This window comes from Ursus arctos, unplaced genomic scaffold (genome assembly GCF_023065955.2).
Source record: "Ursus arctos isolate Adak ecotype North America unplaced genomic scaffold, UrsArc2.0 scaffold_8, whole genome shotgun sequence".
In the NCBI taxonomy this organism is placed as follows: domain Eukaryota; kingdom Metazoa; phylum Chordata; class Mammalia; order Carnivora; family Ursidae; genus Ursus; species Ursus arctos.
In genome coordinates this window covers 13,067,459-13,092,905 of record NW_026623100.1, presented here as the reverse complement: position 1 = coordinate 13,092,905, position 25,447 = coordinate 13,067,459, and the positions used below count along the sequence as shown (strand labels likewise).

The 25,447-nt window shown below is 48.8% G+C and overlaps 2 protein-coding genes across 8 annotated transcripts in view; one reads left to right on the top strand and one right to left on the bottom strand.

Moving 5' to 3' along the window:
- Positions 1-2,863: 2,863 nt before the first annotated feature.
- ABCG8 (ATP binding cassette subfamily G member 8) lies at positions 2,864-20,717 on the bottom strand. 5 transcript variants are annotated; one of them, XM_044378309.3, is made up of 13 exons: positions 20,234-20,715; positions 15,551-15,655; positions 14,312-14,462; positions 10,810-11,048; positions 10,199-10,331; positions 9,834-10,103; positions 7,493-7,655; positions 7,319-7,402; positions 6,234-6,433; positions 5,716-5,792; positions 4,716-4,983; positions 3,648-3,775; positions 2,864-3,562 (listed from the first exon to the last, which is right to left on the bottom strand). In XM_044378309.3, the coding sequence occupies exons 1-13, from the start codon at positions 20,294-20,296 to the stop codon at positions 3,425-3,427; spliced, it is 2,019 nt and encodes a 672-aa protein (XP_044234244.2). In that variant the 5' UTR covers positions 20,297-20,715; the 3' UTR covers positions 2,864-3,424. The 5 variants fall into 5 exon arrangements, with proteins under 5 accessions (XP_044234244.2, XP_026342683.2, XP_044234248.2 ...); XM_026486898.4 differs by having other exon boundaries at positions 15,551-15,652; positions 20,234-20,710; XM_044378313.3 differs by lacking the exons at positions 10,810-11,048; positions 14,312-14,462 and having other exon boundaries at positions 20,234-20,717.
- The window catches only part of ABCG5 (ATP binding cassette subfamily G member 5), a 30,980-nt gene continuing 22,167 nt past the window's right edge, over positions 16,635-25,447 (top strand). For 2 of the 3 annotated variants that reach the window (XM_026486906.4, XM_044378318.2), the window contains exons 1-2: positions 16,635-20,833; positions 21,480-21,601. In XM_026486906.4, the coding sequence (XP_026342691.2) occupies positions 20,688-20,833; positions 21,480-21,601 (268 nt within the window). In that variant the 5' untranslated portion in view covers positions 16,635-20,687. The remainder of the gene's footprint in view (positions 20,834-21,479; positions 21,602-25,447) is intronic. The other variant, XM_044378317.3, reaches the window with a different exon arrangement.

The window sequence follows — 25,447 nt, the reverse complement described above, 5'->3', positions numbered from 1 at the left end:
ATTTGAGTCAATATAGGTACTTTCTGCTGAATTAAAATTTCCTTGTCAATAGCATAATTTGAAATTGGAGGGGTTAAAATGCAAACTTCAAAACCTCTGCCTTCTGGTCAAGGGTCTGCAAAGCCTACGGCCTTGGGACAAATCAGCGCGCTGCCGGTTTTCGTCAGTACTGTTTCCGTGGGACACAGCCGCGCCAGCCGTACTTGAGAATTGTCTGTGGTGGCTTTCAGGCTGCAACAGAGTGGAGGAGTGTGGCCCTCAAAGCCTGAAATACCATCCGACCCTTAACGGGAAGAGTTTGCGACCCCGCTTCTGACAATTACAAGCAGACCTCTCCCCCTTGCGGTGTGGGGAGGGGCTCAGTAGACAACCTGCCCGCCCTGAGGAGGAGCAGTGTGTTTGGTTTTATTCGTTTCAAAAAACAGACCCGTGAAATCAGGATCTCTGGGAGCGGGTCCACAGTGGTATTTGTTATAGCCCCAAGGTGGAGAACCAGCATGTTCCAGCAAAAAAAGAAGCGGCAGCTGCTGGAGTTTCTCCCATTCTCCAGCCTTGGCACTTGGCCCCTTTCCCCCACAGGCCTGCGCACCAGAGTGCACGGAGTTAAGGCCCCTTGTAAACTGAGTGGCCATAACTCAGATGATGTGCCCCAGTGGCTGTCCGCCCTCACTGCACGTTGGAATCACCGGGGAGGTCATGAAAAAGCCCCATGTCCTCTTCCTCCTCCCTTTAGGCCTAAAGCCTCTAGGTGACCGCAGGGCAGGTATGGGGTGAGGAGCTGGGGTGGGCTGGAATAGAATGAGGACAGCATCTGTGCAGACTAGGGGACAGCTTGATGTGGGAAGTACAGCCCCAGCGGGGTGAGGAGGGTATCCACACAACAGAAAAAATGTGGTGTAGGTGGGAGATCGGTTACATACAGGGGATTAGCCGAGTGAATGAAAGTATGAAGGCCAGTGGAATCCAGGTTTCTCGCAACTGGAAAAGGGAGTTACAAATACAGAAAGGGAGAAAATGAGAATCAACTCCATGGTATACTGGAATTTGGGAACTGGATGTATTAATGTACAGGTAGGTGTGTATATGTGTGTGTGCTCACGTGTGCACACACATGTATGCAGACCCGTGTACACATGCGTGCATTCCCAACTTTGCTTCCTTAGAGGGCCTGGGGGCAGTGATACCCCAGTAGCAATGGGCAGACTTACCACTCAGATCTTGGCTTCTAGATACCGTTTTCCACTAAAAGGAACCAAGATTTTTTAGAGAAATGTCTGCTTTTCTAAGCACTGGGTCTAAGGGCTGGGGGTGGAAAAGTACAAGATGAGCCTGAAACACTTTTTTGTGAACAAATGTGTTCACACGGGGATGTACTGTATGGTGACTAACATAATATAATAAAAAAACATTTAAAAAAAAGTTCACAAAATGATGAGGACACATCAAAAGGATGCAGAAGCCTGCTTGAATGGGCTCCCAGGGCCAAATCAGGGATGATTTGAACATAAAAATTAATAATGTTAGTAAGGGATCATAACCCATTGAATAATGTAGAAAACTACAGTTTATATTGCTAAAAATTGAAAAATGGCTAAATGGAAGGCTTAATGAGTAACAGGTAACTTCCATAATTTCAAAACACCTACCTACAAAATGCTTATGAATTACCGAAGAAGGGACTTGGCTGCGGAGAGGCCTGCCAGACACCCCTGCGATCAAGTGATCCAAGTAAACATCTTCAGTATGGGACAAACTGCAATCTTCACCACCAATAAGACACAGCAAGAAGGGTGTGTCACTTCTGCGACATCTCTGCCAAAGGAAATCCATGTGACATCCCACTAAATTCATGATCTGAATGTCATCATGAAAATATACCGAAGTCATATCGAGAGCTATTCTGCAAAATCTTCAAGTGTCAAGGTCACAAAAGTCAAGGAAAGTTGAGGACTGTCCTAAACTGAAGGAAACCAAAGAGAATTGACACCTAGATCTGCTCAGTCCTTTTGCGATGAACGACCTTGTCAGAACATTAGTGAATCTTGAATTGGGCCTGCCCATTGGACGGTGGCAACGTAACAATGCCGTGATGGGCCATGGTATAACGTAGCAGTATAAGTGCCTGGAGTTTCCTGGTATACTGCAGAGGTGTGTGTGCTAGAGAACAGCTTCTCAAACTCGGGTACACAAATCTTTGAAAAATGCAGATTCGGATTCAGTTGGTCTGGGTGGAGTGTGCGTTTCTGCCTGTCTAACCAGCTCCCAGGTAAGGCCCATGCTGCCTGTCCAGAGCAGGAATAGGAAGGGCCTAGGGAACCTGGGGTGAACGTTTACTGTTTGCCTCCAGATACTTACCTTCCTCCTTTTTTGGCCCCAGACTCTGGTGTTTCCTTTGGGAACAATCTGCCCCCCGCCATGTACCAGTTTTGGGTCGGGTGGTCTTCAGTGCTCAGGCAGTGAGGCATGCAACCTGGGCTTGATCTAGCCCATACCCTGGCCGCTGTGAAAGGTTCAAGGCTGGTACTCGGACCCAGCCAGGGCCAGTGAGATGCAACTCGAAGAGGCCTGGCTGAGCTGGCACAGCCTCTACAGCCATCTTCATCTTCTGGAGCCTTCCTGGAATTCCAAGCTGTACAGTGGCTCGGTACGTGCCTTTTGCCCTCCGATTCCTAAGGTTTCCAAAGCTTTCTGACCCCCCCCCCACGTGACTCCACCACATAGTGGTCATGTGACCTTACTTAGTAGCAAACTGAATTTTTACCTCAGTTTTGTCATTTATAAAATGGGATACCACCCACCTCAAAGGGTTGAGAACTATATACTGTCATCCACATAAATAAAGCGTTTTGAGCTGTACGTGGTATACAGTAGGTGTTCAATAAATTTTTAATTGTTCCGTTTGGTTTTTGGAACCGATGATCCCACACAATAAGAAAGGATGGCATCTCACTGGTATGTCTTAGGTCATTTTCTGTATTAAGAGTGACTTAACACAAGAGTTTGGGGAGCCCGGAAGATAAGGCCAAACATTTCGCTAGGCAATGTTATTGTTTCCTCTGGATCCAGGACTTCTTGCATAGCCTACTCAATTCATACCTAACTTGCACCCATCCTGCACTGAGTTGCCTATATAAATACATATGAAAGGGAAATAAATTAGCAACATTGTAGGTGTCCCCAAGTTCGGTTTTTACTTTCCCAGGAATTTCAAGTTCTGGCCAGTGAGCAGAAATCCCTTCTACTGTCTTTATTCTACTGCCATCCTGTGGCCAGCCTGTGCCACTGCAGTGCTGAGGGCGGGTGTAGCTGAGCTCCCTGTGCCATCCTCCTGGTGCCTGGGATGGGGCTCCTTGGGAGGAAGGAAAGGAGTGAAGTTGAAGGGTCTCCTCAAGTCCCCACCAGCAAGCAGGAGCCTGGGCATGAATCACCAGTCTTGATCTGATTTCTGTTTGATGAACCTCAGGGCCCCATAGTACAGGATCATGAAGCCACCGCCGATGCCAATGAGGATGAAGTAGATGGCGTAGAGTGGGTACGAGTTCAGGCCCATGGAACTGAGAATCTGGGGACACACACCTCAGTGAACTCACTGAGAAAACATTCAGATGGATGTTATCTATTTAAAGTTGAAGGCCTCAGCTACTTACTACGTCTCCCGGGATAGAGATGGTGAAGTTGCCGACTGGCATGTGGTAAGTGTTCCCTTTAAACTGAATCTGCATCAGCCCTTCAAAACACCAGCGGAGAAAGGAGACTTTGGAGATCCAAGCGGGCACTGGAGACAGTGAGAGCAATGTTATTCACACAGGCTAACCACCTGCTCCCTGGGAAGCCCTCCCGAACTCAGGGCCCTGGCGGCTCTGCCTCCAGGTGGCAGGAGGGCAGGGAGAGGGCGAAAGGGCCAGAGTGACAGCTTGGGACATGGAGTGGAGTGGAGGGGGCCAGGTGGCTGAGGGGGTCACCACATGTTGGATCGATAACAATTTGAGAGAGTAATGTATTAGGTATCCCAGCATGTGCTCAGCTTCATGGAGGCACAGCTGAGATTTCTGAGTCTGTGCCCTGATCCCACAGGAGTATCACAGGGCCAGGAGCAGGAGGAAGGAACAAGCCCAGCTTGGCTGGTCAGGAGAAGAGAGCAGCCATGGAAGCTGGGGAGGGGCTGGACAGCGCCCTACAGAGAACAGCCACACAGTCTCAGATGTGCGTGCGTGGAGTGTGTTGGGGACTTCAGAAGAGCAAGGTGGGGGCAGCAGGAAGTAAGCAGCCCCCCACAGGGCCTGAAAAAAGCAATGACATGGATTTGCACCTTACAAAGTGCCCTCTGCATGGGCTAGGGTTGAGAGGGACACAGAAGGACCAAGGTCACAACCACTGCGGTGGTCTGAGACCTGACAATAAGGCCAGGGGTGGGAGATCAGGCAAGCGGACATTCCAGAAAGATGTGGGAGGCAGAACAAACCTGGCTCACTGGTGAATGTGGAGAGTGAGGGAGAGTCAAGGGTGACCTCCAGGTGTCAGCTGGGGGATATAAGAAGGCGCCATCTGCACCCTCTCATAGCGTCATTCCTTTGACAAGCAGGACAGTCGGCTCTTAGAAAAACCAGGCTTAACTTGGATCTAAATGGTGAGTTCTCATCCCCAGATGAAAGCAGGCTTCATCCAGCACCAGAAGGCCACAAAAAGCTTGACAAGGGGAGGGAAGCAGGCCTTACCTGTCCACAGGTTGTCCAAGCTTATCATGAAGCCCCCGGTGAGGTAGAAGGAGTTGTAGAGAGCGTTGCCGAAGAAGGAGGATGTATGGAATGTGGGGAGCAGGGCAGCGGCACCCAGGGCCATGATCCTGCAGCAGTAGACCGCCAGCCACACAAGGAGGAAGTGCAGCAGAAAGGGCTCGAGGCTTGGGCGCAGGTTGGCCAGCCAGTAGGTGGGCATCCCATAGATGATGATGTAGACACAATGCTCCGGAAGCTCCCCTAGGATCTGCAAAGAACAGCCCTTGTAAGGATGGGGAGCTAATGCCTTCACTGTCATTGTTCGTTCGATGTTTAAAGATAATAACCCTCCATGATGCCAACCTTCCCTGCCCCTGATGATCAAGCTGGAGCAGGAGGGCTGGCGGGCGCGGCTGTGGGACCCTGGAATAAGAGCTCCCTGCTGGTTTCCCCCTGTAGACGCCATGGGCTCCACCTGGGACAGTTCAGAGCAGTTTTCCCCAGGGAGGCCGTGTGGCCTGGTGAAAATGGCAGTGAGGTACTGTTCTCCTGTTTCAAGTTCCCATCCTGCCTGCCGAAACCTAACAGCTGTGGGGCTTTGAGACAGCTGCATAACCTCTCTGAGCCTCCGCTTCCTGGAAATCAGGGTAATAACACTTGTCGACCTGCTTCCTGGAGATGTCGTGAGATCAGAGAGCTGAAATATGCTGGATGTTTCCGACTTTTTTTGTTGTTGTTGTTTCTTTTTTTTTTTTTTTTTTTAAGGTTTCTGCTGACCAGGAAAGTGTCATTCCTAGTCCACAGTCCCAGTCTGCTGGTAAATGTTTTAAAAATATCAAGTCTCTGAAACTCCCCTAGCAGATGTGACTTCTGTAACCACAGATGATGCATGGCCCCCCGGTTCAGCAAAATACTTCTCTTGAGCTTTTGTACAATGCAGTGTAGCTTTCTCTGCCCCTGCCCCCCACCTGGTTACTTGCTCTCAGCCCTGACCAGTCACCTTGGTAAAGAAATATGGACCAGCAGTGTACAGCCCATCTTCCAGTTCATAGTAAAGCATTGCCCTCTCTGAGTGACCTAAAACAGGGGAGAAAAGGAAAATGAAAGTGACATTAATTTTCAGTGTTTCTGTTTTTGAGTCTCTCTTTGTACAATTATAAATAGTCATATTGACTAAATGTCTTCTATTTTTAAAAAACAGGCAGAGTTAAACCATCCTAATTTAGATGTTTGTGATTCTGTGACTTGTGCATTGCTGTCAAGTATAATTCCTGCTATAATAGGAATGCCTAAGACTCCTGGGTAATCTGCTTTCATTTGCATACTAATATTAATGTGCGAACATTAAAAACAATCATCACCTTTTGTTTTGCAATCATGGTGAAACTATTCAGCACACCCATTCTCCCCAGCAGTTCAGAGGAACACAGGCTGGCTTTGGACCAGCTTAGAGGGGTGACCAACACCGTGCCCTCTGGCTGTTTCAGGTGTGGGTCACAGAGAGCAAGCCACACTCACATTTGGCAATGACATCCAGGACCACGTTGAAAGGGATGAGAGCTCCAATCATGAACAAGAGGGCAGCCGTGTCTGTGAAGGAGAGCTTGATGGCCCCGTGGCCGTAATAGAGGAACCCGATGACCAGGGACATCAGGCAGGCCTCTGCTCCATGGATAAGGAGAGTTGGCAGGTCTCGGAAGTCGTTGAAAATCTGACGACTTACAAAACAAAAGGTGCCAAAGGAACAACATATACCAGCCCTGTCACGCTGGCAATGTCATGTAATCTCTGCAAGGCTCTCTTTTCTCAACTATAAAATGGGAATAGCACTACGCCCTCACAAGGACTGTGAGGCTCAAATGGGATCACTGATGAAAGCATCTGTGTCACACTAGTTATACAATAAATAATTTACTTTATTGTCAACGTATCAGCTGTGCAATTTCACTTAAAGACATTATCCTAAGGAAATCACCAATCAGGTGTGTAAAGACATATGTACAAGGATGGTTGCTGCAGCGTTACTTGTCATAGCAAAAGCCTGAAAAAAACCGGACCATCAATAAGCACTTAGCAGGGAAATGAATTATGGCTAGATTGGAATGCTGAAGAAGACCTAACCAGATGAGAGGTAGAGACCTATTCTATATGAGGCCAAAAACAAAAAAATGGTTACAGAACAATATGCAGAGTATGATCCCCTTTATGTATTAAAATGTTGTGTGCATGGGAGGATCTAGAAACATTCACACCAAACACATGGGTCTGGTTTTCTCTGAGGGCTGATGTGACAGGTAACCTTCCTTTTCCACTTGAGTTTCTCCGTATCGTCTGAATTTTTCACCACAATCCTATGTAATTTCTCCGATCATCTGGCCAGTAAGGACACTTTGATTTTGTTTAAAGAATAAAAGTAACAGGAGTGTTCTGTATTGCACAGAGGGCTAGTGCTGGTCTTGATTGATACTGGTTTTTAAAAATGATTCCTCCTCTTGCTTTCTCCTTCAAATTCACTTTAGATAGAAAGGGCTTAATTGGATACAACAAAGACTTGTGGGGCAGGGCTGGTGGTAGTGGGATGAAATGGCGGATCGGATAATTACCGGATCAGCATGGTAAACTGCTGCACAGGGCCGGGCAGCTCAGTGGGAGTCGGCGGCTGGTCGGTGTCCTGGGGGACGGCCCGGCTGTCAAGAAGCAGAGTGTGTCATGGGGTGTGGGGGCGGGCTGCCTTCTGCAAAGAGCTCTCCACCCAGAGCCACCCTGGCCTGCCTTACCTCTCTGCACAAGTGCCCTCACCCAGCGCCCTCGCCTCCGCTCTCCAAAGAAAGTCATCGAAGCCACGAACTTTTTCTCGAAACAAGGTCGCAAGGGACTGAGCCTTCTCTCTGGTGGCCACTTCCTGCTCTCTGCTTCGCCTATCGATGCTAGTCAAGTCCACTGTAAGGAGAGGATGCAGGGCCATGTTATCTGTACCTGCTCACGGGTGAGGAGCTTGATGCAAGGCCAGTTCACAATGCTGGTTAGCCCTTGGGGGCTCCAGGACATGCTCCCCACCCTCTGAGAATGGACTATGAAGTGATGAGCAGAGCAAAGAGAGGCAGAGAGACACTCAGGGCTGGCCTCCCACCCTGCTGGACCTGGCCACATCCACTTCAGGGGAAAGTCTGCTGCAGGGGAAGGGCAACGCCAGAGCTCTGTGGGTCCTAGCCCCCAACCCAACACCCAGGCTCATTACGGGGCCATCCCTAGGACAGAAAGTAAGACATTAGACCTTTGGAGCCAAAGGTCATGGCACAATTATACCCTGGCTCCAACTCAAACCATTTAAGAAGCTTGAGATGAGGACTCAGCCTCTCTGGTGTGCCTGCCCATGGGGAGAAGGTAGCTGGCCATGAGGCAGCTGGGCAGTCTGGGCACCTGGAAGTTCTAGTTGTCAGTGTAAATTAGTAATCTGGCTCCCCAAGCAGCCTGCCTAAAAGGGGAGAATGTTTTGGCTGGAAGATGCCAGTGTCTGGACAACTGTAAATAGAGCTGTCACTGCCCTCCATGTTACTTGCGGGAAGCATCTGGGAGCCCCAGCCATAGCTCTACTCTCATGGGGTTCCTGCAATGTCAGAAAGACACACCCACCCAGTCACAACCAGGGCCCTCCTGAGCCCAGCTTTACTCCAGGCTGGAGGGTGGTTCTCCTCCGACTATTCCTTCTCTTAACCTCTGTCTCTTCCCTCCTGCCATCTTCAGGACATGTCCCAAGGTAGGATAATGTCCAGGAGGAGTCTTTGTAAAATGCAATATGTCTCCTCAGTGTACAAGCCTATAGCTTGGAACACCAGACTCTCTGCGTACTGCCAGACCCTGTACCCCAGAGAGGTAGGTGGTACACAATGACAAAACAATAAATGACAAAAATAATAAAGAAAAAGTTTTTTTCAGGTCTGTTATGGACATCTGGCTTCTGGTAACCTCCCTCTGGGGTTCATACACATTGCTCCCCGTGGCCTGGTTGACAGGTGTCCTCTATGTGAGTTCACACAGTGTGAGTGCACAAGGGCTGGCAGGCTGGAGAGAGCGGCCTGTCCTCCTGGGGAGAGGGATGGACAGTGGATGCTGGGAGGAGGATGTGGGCCCAGGACCAGAACTCAGGGAGGGGGCCAGATATACTGGCTGTGAGTCCCAGTTCTGTGCCTTACAAGTTCTGTGCAAGGGGTTTAACTCTTCAGACTTTGGTCTTCTCATCTGTAAGGATGGAGATGACCCTGGCAGGGCTCTTAGGGTCCAAGGGACACTCTCTGGAGCTTGGTGCCTTTGGGCCCAGTGTCTGCCCTCAAAGACATGGTCCCTGTCGTCATGGTTATTGGTGAGGCCCTTGCTACACTGGGCCATCTTGGGAGGAAGGCTGGGGCTCCAGGTGACATATTAGACAAGCCATAGCTACTGCCTCCCCCAGCGCTGGTGAAGCTGTGCGGCCTGGCCAGCAGCCACAGCACGCTTCAGCATTCAGGATGCAGGCATCTGCTTTCAGGTCAGGCACCTGTAAAGACAACTGTCTCCCCAGCAATGAAGAAATTGGTTTACCCTTTCCCAGAGGGCTACATGCTGAGAGCTCAGATCCCCAAGCAGAAAGGCCTCTCTATGCTGACAGAGCAACTTTCCTATCTAAAGATTCATTGACCAAGACCTCCAAATGGCCCTGAGCTCCCTGTGTCCTGGGGCCCCCTCTACCACCCAGCGCCTTCAGACTCTCTGCTTCTTTGGGGGCACCAGGGCACAGCTTTAAGATTTCCTGGTGGCCTCCTGACCTTCGGTATCCTAAGTTTCCCTACAGAGTCTGAATAAAGACCACAATTCTAGAAATTGATCCAAACCCTCTTGGATTCTATCTCCTTTAGCCATTGGAATTCTCATAGGCTTATCTATCATGCACAGGAGGATAGCTATGTCAGAGCTGCTTTATTCAGGCCCTCATTTCTAGCATTTGATACTTGGCAAAGGGACACATGTTCTACAGCCCGCTCTGCCCGCCCCCCTTTCAGGTCCTGCTCCCCTGAAACCTCCGAGTTTCCCTCCCGACTCTCTCCACCAGGCCCTGGCGGGGCAGGGTGCCCGGCAGCTCACCGTAGAAGTCGGCAGGGTTGCTGTAGCGAGGACAGGCGTGGCCGATGGCTGTGAAGTACTGCACCATGTGCTGGGCTGCCCCCAAGTAGATGGTGCTGCCGGACGTCATCAGGAGGACCAAATCAAACAGCCTGAAGATGTCCGACCGAGGCTGGTGGAGGGAGATGAGCACCAACCGGTTGCCCTTGGCCAGCCGGGACAGGGTTTTCACCAGGTTGTGGGCCGTGAAGCTGTCGAGCCCGGAGGTGGGCTCATCCAGAATGAGGATTCCTTCCCAGCGGAGAGAGGGGCCTGGTGAGCCGGCAGGACTCCGGCTGGCCAGGGCCCAGCCAGGTGGGCGCCGCGCCCCCCTCTCACGCCCTCACCTGGATTCCACAGGAGCTGCACTCCGATGCTGACTCTGCGCCGCTCGCCCCCCGACACGCCCCGCACGTACGCGTTGCCCACGCGCGTGTTGGCGCACTGGCGCAGGCGCAGCTCCGCGATCACGTCGTCCACCTGCGGAGGAGGGCCGGGGTTTAAACGCCCGCGCTGCCCGCCCGGCTCGGGGCCGTGCGGCTGCTGTCCCGGGGCATAAGGCGCCTGCCCCTCCGAATGGGTTTGCGCTCCAGCTTTCACTGCCGCACGCAGTGTTTGTTCCCGCTTTCTTTCAGCACGTCCTGAGCGGCTCCCACGCGCAGGGCACGGCGCCATGTTGGAAACGCGGCCGCGACCTGGGGACATGACAACTGGGCTCTCTGCCCACACGGAGGACAGGAAAACAGGTAGAGAGACACTCCTCACGCATTTTGTCCTGTGCCGTGAAGGGAACGGGCCAGGGATCAGGCGGCTTACACAGGAGCTGAGCGTAGGGTTGGAAAGATGGTGAGCTGGGCTGCTCAGACTCGACCTGTGGTTGGGCCCTGAGGCAGGGAGGGAGGGTGGGTGATGGGAAGGATGTCGTGGCTTCTTGGGGTCACCAGAGTTAGGTAGTTACCCTTTCGTCACGCTGAGCCTGGGAGAAGGTTCTGGGCAGGCGTAGCTGGGCAACAAAAGCCAGGGTCTCGCGGACGGTTAGATTGGGGAGCAGCTGGTCGTGCTGGCGCACATGGGCCACATACTTCCTCACCAGCTGAGGCGTGCTGAGCTGCCCGTTGATCCAGATTTGGCCAGACTTAATTTTGCCGCCATGGTCCCTGCCGGTGATCACGTCCAGCAAAGAGACTCTCCCACAGCCTGTGAAGCCACCAGAGACATCCTGAGAGCAAGAGCTGCGGGGGGCCAGCCTGGAAGCCACGGCAGCCCACACACTCTCTAGCCATCCTGGACTGCACCGTCCTTGCAGAAGTGACTAGCTCCTAGGGAAAGTGGCCCAGCTTTTGCTTCCAGGTGGGGCAGTCCCAGCACCTGGAGTTCCAGGCCTTTCACCCGCAGCCAGTTTGAGCATCAATGGGGAGCTGGAGGCACGTTGACGCTGGGGGGGGGGGGGGAGGTTCAAGCCAGTTAGCCAGGGGCTGCATGGCAGGAGAGGGCTGGAGTCCTGGCCCTGGCTGTGCCTGAAGCAAATGCCCTTTTCCATCTCTAATAAGTCCCTCTCTCTCTCTCTCTCTCAAGCAAGGCTGGTGTTAATTGCATTATGAAGCTTAACTATTTTTGGGTGGTAAATGTGCCAGCAACATTGGCTCAGAAGCTGGGTTTGTGGGAAGGACTAATTTTGGAAAATTAATAGGGTGTTTTAAAAAAATATTTATTTATTTTAGAGGGAGGAGCGAGTGGGGGGAAGCGCAGAGGGAGAGGGAGAGAATCTCAAGCCAACTCCCAGCTGAGCAAGGAGCCCAACATGGGGCTTGATCTCACAAATAGGGTGTTTTTTAAAAATGCAAAACTGGAACTTATTTTCAGAAATAAGGAAAAAATAGAGGAATAATAGATGTGGACATGATTTTAAAACAAAACCACAGTATACACATGTGTATTTCTCTGTATCTGTCTTTCTCCTATTTTTATCAGTGATACTTTTTACTCTCTCTAGAAAAAGTGATCTGTTGCCCTAAGTTAACACCATCCACCTCTGAGTGACCGCGATTGCTATTGATTTGGGGAAGTGTCAGATTGGAATCAGGTTTCCAGAAGCATTTGATGAGACTCTTTGACAGCCATTTAAGCTGTGAATGCCAGTTGGGCTGCAGCTGTGAGAACACCTTGCAGACAGCTAGGGATGAGGCTCTATGTCTCATTCCCCTCATTCCCCCAGAGGGTTTGGTTTCTTTACTATCAATTTCTTTCAGGAGCAAATTTTCCAACTTGTTTTCAAATAAGGAAAGTGTCAATACACAAATGTAACCACCCCTCCTCGCCATATGCACATGCTTCCTGCAAGAAGCCCCATGCCTCCAGTGCAAAAAACAAAACTCAGGAAGCCTCCCCAATAATCCTTCTGCTTACTGACCAGAGGCTCACACAGTAGAAAGGGACCTGCATGCTGCCTCCCAGGTACCCCTCATTCAGGGTCGCTGAGAACATAAATGGAGCAAAATAGCCAGGAGAGAAACCAGAGGGGAGGGCTCTGGTCCTGTTCCCTACCGAGCCTCAGACATCAGATCCAGGCTCTGAGTAGCAGGGGACTTTGTCAACATTTATAGATACAGTGGGATTCCCAATCCGGGAGTGTGAAGGCCACATTTCCTAAACACTTTATGAGAGGTATGGGTGGCCTTTCCCATGGAGACCACCTAGTGCAACTGGGGAGACCTTCTGTGGACCAGGAAAAAACACCAAAGGCATTCAAGAGCCTTAAAAAATGGCAGGAGTCTCCAATTAAGTAAATTCATTCATTGGAAAACAACTTTGTCACTACTGCTGATTCTCCAGAAGCAGCCAAAGTGTCTGGGACTGTTAAATTTTATAAATTATGCTGAGCATTCATTCATTCTTCATTCTTTCTTAAGTGGAGTAAGAACCACAGGATGTGTAATTGATAAATCTTTCTAAGAAATCATTTAGGGGCACCTGGGCGGCTCAGTCGGTTAAGCAGCCGACTCTTGATTTTGGCTCAGGTCATTGATCTCAGGGCCCCCTGGCGGCGGCCCCACACTCAGTGGGGAGTCACCTTGAGGATTCCCACCCCCGCCGCCCCTCCTCGCACCCCCCCCCAAATAAATAAATCTTCAGAAGAAATCATTTAAATAATTTCAGTCAAGTAAACATGAAGCTAAACAGCCTTGAACCAAGAGTCAGAAATCCTGGAGACTGCTCACTCTATCCAAACTTCACTTTCCTCAGGGATGCTAACAGCTATAGGGGCAAGTGTAGGGAGTATTAATTGTGATGACTCAGGCTTTGTGGAAGTGCCTCCACGGGGCCCACAAATCCCCCAGATTCTCAGCTCACGAAGGAAAAGCAGATACAACAAGAAAAGCCACCAGGAGTTACAAAAATAAAATTGGCCTATGAAGTGACTTCTGTTTTCTTGTTTAAATCAGAATTGCAGAGGCAGTGCCAAAAGTGGGCAGGACTTGACCTGTGGGTGTTACTTAAGTTACAAAGTGCATTGACACACATTATCTTATTTGATCTTTGGTTAGACAATAAATAGAATTTCCCTATCAGAAGACTAAAAATTTGGAGATGTTCAAAAGTTCAGTAATCTTCTGGAAATGATTAATTAAAAGGTATAACGTGTTCTCATACCATGTGAAAGAAACGCCTTGATCTGAGAATCAGAAGACCAAAGTTCTAGTTCCAGCTCTACATTAAATATATGTCCTTAGGTGAATCACTCACTTTCTCTAGACTTTAGTCTCCCCATCTGTTGAATGAAGGTGTACATGTGTTGAGGGGAAGCAGGAGGACACTCTAGAGATATGGATAACGTAGAATACTGATAATTTAAAAACCCTTCTTTAAAGAGGCTTTCAAACTGGTAAGGAGAAAGAAAGGTAGAATACATTGGAGAGCATGAACTTTGTTCTCTGAGGCCTCATTCACCTCTGGTGTTGTATAATTTTAAGTTTGCCTTGCAGAAGTGACTCTGAGGCAATCCAAGAATCTGGATCTTTGCAGGTGGTTGAAGGCTGCACTAAGACTTGGCCTCTCTGAGAAGTCGGAGTTGCAGCAGGGGCTGTGCTTACCCAGTTGTGAGTGAATGAGTGAATGTCCCTGGTGGTGGAGGGGTCCCCTGAGAAGAACCTTGAATTCTGAAGCTGCCTGATGATCTTGGAAAGGCTGTTGCTTTGTCTCCATGTTAGGTGTTAACTAAGGACCAAGTCCTGGATGCAGCTTCAAGAGGCACACTCGTGATTCCTAATGATGGCGACTACCTGAGAGCTAGTAAATGGAGGAACTGGAATTTGAACCCAGGTCTGTCTGACTCAGAACCTGTGCTCTCACCCACTCTGCTATGCTGAGGGTTCTGTGAGAAGCAACCATCTGTCTGAGGGTCCAGTTTGCTTTCCAGGAGAGACAGAACCCATCGCCTCACTATTTGCCCTTAGTGGTACCTGAGCTCCCTATGATGGCCAGCATCTGCCCACTCCTCACTTTGAAGCTTAGGTTTTGGATGCCCAGCTCACAAGAATCCTTGTGAGATGTCCAAGGCATCTGGAACTGAGCCAGCTTCTTAAACCAGGGCACCTGGGAGTCCATGTCCACCTGTGGGGAGACATTGGAAGGTTCCTCAGAGAGCCGAGTGGTCAGAGGGTTTCAGCAACTTCTGTTCAGCTCTGTATAGGAGGCATCCTCCTGCTGATAGACAGCAGGATGAGGGGCCCACACCAAGATTTTATCAAACATGGAGGCGGAGCCCATGTTGAGGTCCTATGCTGAGAACCTGAAGCTACCATTTGTAAGTCTGAAGCTAAGACAGGCGAAGCATTTACAATAGCAGAACAGAAAGGAAAATACAACATAAAATGATGTCTTCACTTGATAATAGGTTACTGATTTACTAATGATTTATTAAGTGTTTACTATGTACAAGGCATTGTGTAAATCTCTGTCAAGATCACACAACAAGTGGCAGAGCAGAGAAAGGTTATGGTGTGCCGCATTAGCTTGTCCTAACTCACAGGAAGCCAGGGTTGGGCCTCTGAGGTTCAGCATTCGAATCCCTAGCGTGTTCCACCTGGACTGCCTGGGGTTTGCCCCCAAGAGGGTCTGGGAAATGGAAGTCTTGAATCTGACCAGAGGTTCTTGAAAGCCTCTGAAAGGCCAGCAGTCCTTGAATTCTGTCTTATTAGGACAGTATATTTTGCAAACGAATAACAACAACAAAGCACAAAACTAGTGAAGCCTTAAAGAAGTCTATAGAGTGGTGTCGTGGCATTGTTAATTTCTTAGTTTTGATTGTTTTGCTCTGGGTATGCAAGATGTTAACATTAGGGGAAGCTGGACAAAGGGTATATGGGAACTCTTTACTATTTCTATAACTTTCCCAAAAGTCTAAAATTATTTCAAAATCTGAAGCTAAAAAAAAGTTTGAGAGATTTTCCCCCCCACGGGTTCACATAATTTATGTTTTAACAAAGGTCTCGTTCTCTTATGCTGTCAGCCTCCAGCTACATTATGCATACCTGAGGGAGTCCTGTACATTCACCCAATGTGTGAAGCATCAGTGTGGCCTGGACTTTGTCCTTGAGGGCAGAGGGCCCTCAGGGTGGTCTCATCCTTACCTTCCACTTGGGGAATCATTTGACCTTCCCTGCCCACTCCTCCCACCTTGTCCTCAGGTGTGCTTCTACCTGGTAGCTGAGATCTCGGACCTCCAAGGTGTTGGACTGGCCGCTGTAGGTGAAGTACAGGCTGTTGTCACTTTCGGAGGAGAACAGGCTGTCCTGGAGGCCCTGCTGGTAGACATGACAGGTGAGGGGCTCCTTCAAAGGCTGCTGAGCACTTAAGAGAAACCAGGGAGGAGACCCAAGAGGTGAGAGCAGCAGCTAGTGTGGTTGAGATCCAGAATTGGGAAGACATGGGCTTGGGCAGGCGGAGCCCAAGGGCTCTGAGAAAATGGGAGCATCCGTGAGGGCAAATCTTTCCTTCCCTGCAGAGTGTGCTTTGGGGCTTCCCTCCAGCACAGCTCTTGGCTCCAGAAAACTCAATCTCAGATTGGTGGAGCCTGGACCCAGACTCCTGACTGGAGAGAGCTTCGTGAGCTGCTGTGCTCTGGGGATACCTGAGCTGGGGGTTGACCTTAACTTTTCTCTTCCCTGCCTCTGGCGTACTGTCTTCTAATGCCAAACAGCATCCACGTACCTGGCATGTGAGAGGAAATAGCTGTCAAAAAGCTAATGCTCAATATTTGGAAGACACCATCCTTGGAAAAGTTGCATCTTATTCTCATGTGGAGTTTTGCACAACAAAGCCATTCAAAATGCGGTTGGGAGATTTCAGAGAAAGTCCCTATCATCCTCATGGTCATCTTGATGCTGTTGTTGAAGTGATGCTATTTTTGGACCTCAGGTAAATCAGTGTTTCATGGTATCAGCTGATACCTTTGGTATTAGCCATCAGCAGATCTGAATTCCTTCTGTTTTATCAGTTCAATCATTTAAATCATTGAGGCCCCCAAAAAGAAGAACCTGCCTAGGAAGGTTTCAGTTTTTTAATGGATACCGTTTTTCTCTTGTTTCTTAGTGCAGGGAAAAGTGTGTTTATTAACAAGTTCTAGTTGACTCTGATCTTTCCGCTCAGAGCTGCCCTTCTCACACTGATGCGTTTCTTCAGTCAAGCAAGCAAGCATCGCTACTTACTGGGAGCCCACATCATGCTGCAGGTTTGGAGTTTGGAATGTGACACAGACGGTCTCTGGGAAGCTTAGACTTTTTTTTTTTTTAATTGAGGTAAAATTGGTATATAACATTATATTAGTTCAGGTGTGCAACACAACAATTCCATATTTTGTACACTGCAAAGTGGTCACTACAATACATCTATTTACCATCTGTCACCGTGCAAAGAAGCGTAGGTTTTAATGAATGGGACAGGTGGTTAGGATGGAGCAAGACAGGCCAGGTGTAGAGGGAGGCTGACCTCAAGCATCCATTCAGGGTATATTTACACTGTGTACACAGTGCCTACCTGTGCTTTGTGTGAAAATAAAATCCAAAAGTCTCTGTCAAACTTCCCTGTAGTGGTGGAGGTCAGAGGTCCTCCAAAAGGTTATTGCAGCCTGATGGGAGAGCAGGGAAATCAGTACAGGTGACAGTCTGCGGCAGCAGCTATGAGTAAGTAATCCCCAGAGTGCCAGGGCAGTATGGAAACCACAGACCGTAGCTACTTATCTTGTCTAATGTTAGAACTGTTACCATAAAGATCTAAATTATACAGAAAAACCTGGGAAAGATGAACTCCTCATTTAGCAGAAGGGCCATCTCTGGGGAACAGAGAGGAATACAAGAGAGAAGGTTACAGGGGAAGGTGAGGGGAGCGAGCTTCAGAGCTCTTGGTAATTACTGGTGTGCATGAGAGTTCAGTACTCTATAAACTGATCAGTCTGAAATATTTCAAAATATGTTTTCCAAGTGAGAGAGCAAGCCCATGCATAGAACTCCAGAATACTACTCCCACCTTGCCAAGAATATTACTCCCCTCAGTTGCCGGTGCCTCCAAGGCAGGAGCTGGCTGTGGAGATGGAGGAGGGCCCAGGGTCTGTGCCCTCAGAGATGGAGGAGATCTCTACTGGGGGACATCCAGGGCAGCTAAGAAAAGGGCTGTATTCCGGGCAGGTCAGCTCTGCACCTGACCTCACTCACCACTTCTGCCACCAGCACTCACACTGCTTAGTTTTTCCATTTAATTCTGTTAAACTATCAGAAATTCTAGCAATTATAGAGAGATTCATTGGGGCTAACATGCATCCTATTTGTTTATAAAAAAGTAAATGTCTGTCGGATGGATATGAAGTCGATTGGTGTAAGATATGAGTTAGCTCAGAAATTGCTTCTGTGAACAAACACCTGGCCAAAAGCTACCCAGGTTAGATTTCAGGTGTGGGGGGGGTCGCTTAGGAAAGGAGGTCGGACATTTTGAGGTCTGGAGTATTATATGCAGGTGACCTTATGCCCAAGTGGGTTCTGCTTTCCAGATAAGTGCTTTGAAAAGGTGGAGGGTGCTGGGGCCCTGGGGAAAGAGGCGTCAGAATGGGAAGACAGATAAAAGGAGAGAGGTGCTTCCTGCTCCTGGGGCTGTGGGCTGTACCCCTCCCCCTAGGCTAAGTAGTCAGGCGCAGGCCGGCCAGGGACCTCATCCACCATCTAGGGACTGTACCTTCCTGGAGCTGCACAGGCAGGGTGACTTTCAGAGGAAGAGGATTCGTTGCTGGGTTGGGGATGGCCTCTGTTCCATTTGAAATATTTCCTTGGCTCCCAGGAAGGATTTGTTAGACTCTTCCTGAGGTTTTGACAAATTCTCTGTATTTTTCAAATACTTAAATATCTATTCAGCTGACATCTTAATCAGTATGACTGTCAGAACATCACTTGAATTTCTGACAGGTGACACCCAAAAAAGCAAAGGCAGGTTTATTTGTAGGTAACCTGCTTGGCTCCTGCTGGGCTACATTGTAATTTCTCCTTGTATTAATTTCTGATCAAATTCCTGTCAGAAGCATAGATTAGAAGGGAACTCAGGGAGCACAGAGCCCACGTTCCTTACTCTAAGATGAGGAATCCGTGCCCTTGAGTAGTGATGTGCTGAGGACTCAGGGCCTGGCAGAAACTTGCAGGGGTTGTTCCTGGCTGAGAGGATGAGCCTGGGCCTTTACCAAAATAGTCAGACCAGATCTCACACATCTTTGCCCCGAGAACTGGCCCCTCTTGTCCTCCTCTGGCTATGCTTTTGGCCATGGACGGAGGAGTCTGGGCCAAGAGCACTTGCCACTCCAGGTGCCCCAGGCCAGAGGGGCATTTGTCTGTGGAGTGTAAATGGAATGTGGGTGGGCAGGATGGCATGACCACATAGGGGTGTGTGAGTCACGTGTGGGGCTAGGGTTGGGCAGAGAAGGGGGACAGGCTATAACTTGGTCTGGAAGCTGGCTCCCCTGTGCCACTACGTTGTAGCTGCTGCTCCAAAAGTTTCTAGAATTTCTAAATTTACACCTGGCCTTTCAGGTTGGGAGGAAGGTATGTCAAGATAAGAAAATAGAAACTATTTTAAAGTTCTTAGCTTGACTGGTAACTTTAAAACTTCTAGACATTAGATATGTAGCCCTCATTCTCTTGTTCCAGATGCCTTAAATGTTGGGGGAAGATTGTCACTTGGAACCTTGAGTAACAGGATTGGAGAAAAGGAAATTGGTAATGGTAGGCATCCCTGGATGTTGAATTTGGGCAGTTGTTGGCATCCCATGCTGTGGTGGCTGAATTGTCAGACCTTTTAGGCAGAAAGTGTCCCCAAAGGCACCGCTGACTTTATATCCTATTCAGGCTGTGAGCACTGTAGTCACAGCTCCTGGGAGTCCTTTCAAGGCAAGGACTGGCTGTATTCCCACATCAGAAGTGGCTGTTTGTCACGGCTGCAGGGTGAACTAGGAATGGGCCAGGCTGAAGTCCTGTCCTAGCAACTCAGGGCCGGACTAGGTGGCCTGTGGCCTTCCCTGTTGGGTGTGGAGTCCTCAGACCTTTCTTTTTCTCCCTCCTCCCCATGGCAGGCAAAGACGGCAAGGTCAGTTGGGGTGAGGTGGAGATAGAGGGTGGGCTCCGCCTCCTTTCTGTCTTCCAGTTTAGCCTCCTGCTTCAAATCCCACCCACACCCCGATTTTAGCCAAAGGCCATTTCTCAAGTAAACATTTCTTATGTAAGATAAAGGTGGAGGACTTGTGCCCCAACCTCTCGGCCCCCTGGCTGCTATCTGTCCCTTCCAGCTCTCTCCGGGGTCTTATGTCTGCCTGCTGTAGCAATGTTTTGCACATAAATTCTGATGTTCCCATAAAAGTCGCTTGCCATCCTATCAGTTTACTGCATCTGAGACTCTGAGCTTGACAGACACACAGATGAAGGAGAGACAGCAGAGTCCCTGGTGTGTGTGAACACATTTCTGCTTTGGAGTCTCATTCAGAAAAAGCTCCATCAGGGGCGCCTGGGTAGCGCAGTCGTTAAAGCGTCTGCCTTCGGCTCAGGGCGTGATCCCGGCGTACCGGGATCGAGTCCCACATCGGGCTCCTCCGCTGTGAGCCTGCTTCTTGCTCTCCCACTCCCCCTGCTGTGTTCCCTCTTTCGCTGGGCAGGAAGTGACCTCAGAGTCCCCCTACCCACCCTTGTCTCCTGAATCTCTTCCCCTCAGCCCTCTGATGCCCAGGAAACAGAGTTCTGCTGCCATGTTCTCCCTCTGCTTGTGGTCTTGGCAGTGAGTTAAAGTTCCTGAGGGAGGAAAGAAAAGGTCCCATTCTCTCCCACCCTCCATGACTGAGGTGTCTGCCCATCACTCACGGAGGCATCCTGGGGAGCAGCCCTGTTCCATAGTCCTCTCTCCTCTGAGGGCTTCTCAGCCATGGGGCGCAGCAGTGTCTGTGCCGCTTTGCTGCAGCTTCCTTTCCACCTTAGCTGCTACCCGCCAGCCCCAGTGTTTTGTCTTTCTCAGAGCTGGGCAGTCTTTGGCCCTGGTTCACTGCGCCTCTCTTCCAGCACTCCTCCCAGGCAAGCCCTCCTACAAACAGGCTGTGTGTTCTGCCCACTGCCAAGATAGTACACACGCTCTGGGTAAAGGTACATCAGATAATGGCCTCCACGGCCAAACCCCAGTCCCGCAGCTAGGAAGGTCTGGGGTGGGACTCCAGGGCCTGGTGAGGAGCAGGTGGGGCGGTGTGCTGCTGGCTCCTCTACTGCGGCTCCTCCGGGGAGAGTCAGGCCTCCCCAAAATTCACCTGTCTGCTGTCTCTTGGTCATGAGTGAATTCCCATCTTTGACCCCTGTGGGGTCCTTGGGGATCCAAGTGAACAGAGGCCCCCAGAGCTCCGCAGAGGAGGTTCCTGCAGCTGCTTCAAAGCCTCGACACAGCCTGGGCATTCTCCATGTCTCCTACCGTGTCAGGTAAGGCCATGCCTCTTTTGCCTACTGGGAGCTTGAAGCTGGGTGGTGTTTGAGTTGTGGTCGTGACCCGAGGTGAGTGGGCCTCTACTGGCTTTCCTCGCTAATGAGGGCCAGGGATGGAGGCTTTGGGCTCCCACCTTAGTGGATCAAGGTGGAGAGAGGAGAGGGGAAGGGCGGCCAGTGGTAAACGAGGAGCAATGGCAAATGGCCCCCCTTTTGCCCATGGGAAGACCTGGAAGCTATGACAATGAGGCAGCTGTGCTCTGCCTTGTGCCCCAGCTTTGTGCCCCTTAATCCCTTCCTGTTGTGTCCCCCTTGTGGCTAGCCTGTGCCACGGGGATGGAGAGGGCTTGGGGCAACACTTAGTGTAATGAAGCCTGGTGAAGGAATGCAGGGTCAACTGAAGGAATAAACCGTGTCCTGTTTATTTTATCTCCCACACATTCAAAGAGAGCTGGCATTCAGAGCAGCTCCTGGGCAGGGGCTTTACATAGATGATCTTTCTCGGTCGCTACCTGCCAGTGTCTACAGAGAAGGACCCTGAGCCCCAAGCATATTTAGGAACCTGCCCAGGGACAACTGGGATCAGTGCTGGGGGACAAGGGTCTGGTCCCTTCTGGAACCCCACACTCCCTTTCCTTTAAAGCCACCAAGTTGGGCCCTGGTGGGACTTCACATCTTGCCGGCAGCGGTGGGACAGGCAGATCCTCAAAGATGTCTCCTTGTACGTCGAGAGCGGGCAGATCATGTGCATCTTAGGGAGCTCAGGTAAGCTTGGGAAGGAGTACTTGAAGTTTACATTTGCAACGATCATTCAGAAAAGGCTTTGCCTTGCTTTGAATGTTGAGGAAATAGGTTTAAGTTGTAGCAAGAAAGCTACAAGTTTGATACTAGAATGAAGTCGAAAGATATGTCTTACTGAATGGAATCTGGTACTAATGCAAAGCTTTTAGAGAGATCCTTGGAAAAGAATAAAGTCCTGCCTAACATTCAGTTAATCCCTATTTCAAAGTATGGAAAGTACTGAGCACAGTGCCTGGCATGTAGGGGTGCACAGTAAACACAGTTCCCCTGCTCTGTACCCTGCCAAGAGGCAGGACAAGGAATTAAGTAAGCATGAGGATGCATGCCCATTTAGTCCCATATTCATTAGTTTTTAAAAAATGATGATGTATTTCAAATAGGCAAAAATAGCAAATAATACAAAGAATGTTTATATATTAACATCTAGTTTTATCAAATCTTTTAAAATTTTTTAATTTAAATTCAACTTAAGGGCACGTGGGTGGGGGCTCGGTTGGTTAAGCGTCTGCCTTCGGCTTGGGTCATAATCCCATGGTCTTGGGATCAAGCCCCGCATTGGGCTCCTTGCTCAGTGGAAAGCCTGGTTCTCCCTCTGCACCTCACTCCACTTGTGCGCTCTTGCTCTCTCTCTCAAATAAATAAAAAATCTTAAAAATAAATACAGCTTAGTTAACATACCCTGTAAGGCTTTGTCATATCTTAACATTATACCATATTTGCTTCAGATCCTTTTGTTTCTAAGGAATTAAGTATTACAGACCCCACTGAGGCCATCTGTGTGCCCATTTCCCACCTTCTCCTCCTCTTTCCTGGGATATCTACACTTGAGGCTGAATCACGGTTTGTCTTTGCATCCCTGCATCAGCCAGTCATTGTCCTGGGAGGGTCTAGCCTCCAGAGAGGCAGCCCCTTGTGTCTGAGGGCAGTGCCCCATGGGGATCACAGCTGTGGGTGCTAAGCAGCTGGAGGATGGGGGCATTGAGGCTGATGAGGGGCTCGGTGTGGACACCACAGGGTCCACTACACTAGGTTATCCTACACCATTTAAGGATGAAAGATTCTGACAAATTGGCTTCCAAGGGGCTTCTAGATTGAGTTCTTGCTTGCGTTGGCGTTGTTGACATTTACCGGCACTACCCACTTGCATTATTCTCTTGAATAGCAATGGGTAATGCAAGGCTGTGACAAAAGTCAAACACGGACAGCCTCTTTCCACCTGGGGAGTTAAATCCGTAGCCATTCCCCTGCTATAGACTGTGAAAACTGGGTGACAGTAGTAGCATTAAGATTAAATGAGAAGGAATTCATTGACTAAAACTGTTACACTTGGCTGAGATTTCCTGTCTGTTCCTATTTCCAATTTTTAACCATCTTTTTTTTTTTTTAAAGACTTTTATTGGGGGGGGGTGCAGAGAGAGAGAGAATCTCAAGCAGACTTCCCACTGAGCTCAGAGCCCAGCATGGGCCTCAATCTCATGAGCCTGAGATGGTGACCTCAGCCAAAACCACAAGTTGGACTTCTAACTGACTGAGCCACCCAGGTGGCTGAACCACTTCTAACTATATGTGTGTACCGTAATATCCAGAGCCACTCTCATTTTCCTTTTGTTAATTATATTTTTCTTTAAGAAGAAGAAAAGCTGAGTTATTGCTATAACTTGTTGTTTGTTGCCTTCCTTCTGTAGGATTAGGGTGGTATACTGCACACAACAAAGAATGAACTCACCTTCTCAGAAGGGTGTCCCACAAGCCAGTGTCGTGCTTCATGCACATCTCAGGACAGTGGGTGGGAGGCCTTGATCTGGGAGCTCATGGGCTGGTTTCTGATGATACCTAATCACGGCTTTATGACAGCATCTATCATTTTATATACTGACCGTGAAGTCACAGTAGACTGCCAAGTTCCCCAGGGGTGGGAGCTTTGTCTTTTTTTTTTTTTTTCCCTGCTAGAACAGGGTTGGCCACATAGTAGGTACTTAGTATATATTGTTGAATCACTGAGTAAACAAATCCATTCTATGAATTACTGTTAGTCTTTCACAAAATGATGATTTCATTGGTATCTTACCTAACACAGGACTGTTTCTGAAATCTTTATCAGTGAGGCAAAAGAAGACTAAGGTGTTTGAAGTCTCGCAACAAAATGGTGTAATGCAAGTCTGCCTAGGGTCACCCAACACTCCAGGGGAGGGTGACTATATTTGACTCAATAATTGCTATCAATTGGGACCCAGACTCTGGGCTGCTTCCTCCCTTGCAGAGGACTATTTAGTAACAGTCGCTGTCCTTTTAGGGAAGATAACCCCAAAGGTCATGGTTTTATTGCCCTGTAGGGCATTAACCTTTTGTTTTCTTTTTTCTTTTTTTATTGTGGTAAAATACACATCAAACCTACCATCTGAACCATTTTTAAGTATACAGTTCAGTGATGGTAAATTCACATTGTTGTACAACCCTCTCCACCATCCATCCCCCAGCTCTTCCTCTTGTAAAACTGAAACTCTGCACTCATTAAGCAATTACCCCCATTCCCCTTGCCCCCAGGCCCACCATTATACTTTCTGTCTCTAAGATTTAGACTATTGTAGCTACCTCCTATAAGGGGAATCATACAGTATTTGTCTTTTTGTGGCTGGCTTATTTCACTTACCATAATGTCCTCAAGGTTCATCCATGTTGTAGGCTGTATCAGAATTTCCTTCCCTTTTAAAGCTGAATGATACTCCATCGATAAATAGGCCATATTTGCTTATCTGTTCACCCATTAATGGACACCTGAGTGCTTCCACATTTTAGCTATTGTGAATAATGAAACGAAGATGGGTGGTCAAATATCTGTTTTGAAAGCTTGTTTTCAGTTCTTTAGGGTATATACCAAGAAGTAGAATTGCTGGGTCATATGGTAATTCTGTTTTTAAGTTTTTGAGGAACCTCTCTACTGTTTTTCAAAGTGGCTATACCATTTTGATTCCCACCAACAGTGCACAAGGATTCCAGTTTCTCTACATCCTCTTCGACACTTGTTATCTTCCAGTTTTTTGATAGGAGCCATTCTAAAGGGTGCAAGGTGGTATCTCATTGCAGTTTTATCTTTTTTTTTTTTTTTTTAAGATTTTATTTATTTTTGAGAGAGAGCGCGCGCGAGCGCGCACACATATGAGAGGGGCAGGCAGAGGGCAAAGCAGACTTCCCCACTGAACAGGGAGCCCAATACACGACTCCATCCCAGGATCCTGGGATCATGACTTGAGCCAAAGGCAGACGCTTAACCTACTGAGCCACCCAGGCGCCCCGTTCCAGTTTTAATTTGCAGTTCCCTAATGCTTAGCGATGGTGATTTATGTGCTTATTGGCTATTTATATATTTTCTTTGGAGAAATGTCTAAGTCCTTCACCCAATCTTGAATTGGGTTGATTGGGTTTTTTGTTGTTGTTGAATTCTTTAGAAGCTCTCTGTATATTCTGGATATTAATCCGTTATTAGATGTGTGATTTGCAAATATTTCTGCATCCTGTGGGTTGCCTTTTTACACTGGGGTTAGTGTCCTTTTTCAAAAAGTTTATTTACTTAAGTAATCTCTACACCCAGTGTGGGGCTCAAACTCATGACCCCAAGATCAAGAGTCATATGCTCCTCCAACCGAGCCAGCCAGGCCTCCCTGGGGATAGTGTCTTTTGAGGCACAAAATTTTAAAACTTTCATGAAGCCTAATTTGCCTATTTTTTCTTTTGTTACCTATACCTTTGGTGCCATATTCTAGGGCATTAAGTATTTCTGTGTCTAGCTTTGCATCTTACTCTGACCTTTTA

Excerpts from the sequence above, each read along its gene's own strand:
- ABCG8 (XM_044378309.3), bottom strand. The coding sequence starts at position 20,296 with ATGGCTGAGAAGCCCTCAGAGGAGAGAGGACTATGGAACAGGGCTGCT. Across the intron at positions 5,793-6,233 it reads CCTGGATGTCATTGCCAAAT|GTCACTCAGAGAGGGCAATG; the intron begins GTGAGTGTGGCT and ends CCCCTGTTTTAG. Across the intron at positions 3,563-3,647 it reads TCTCTATCCCGGGAGACGTA|ATTCTCAGTTCCATGGGCCT; the intron begins GTAAGTAGCTGA and ends GTGTGTCCCCAG.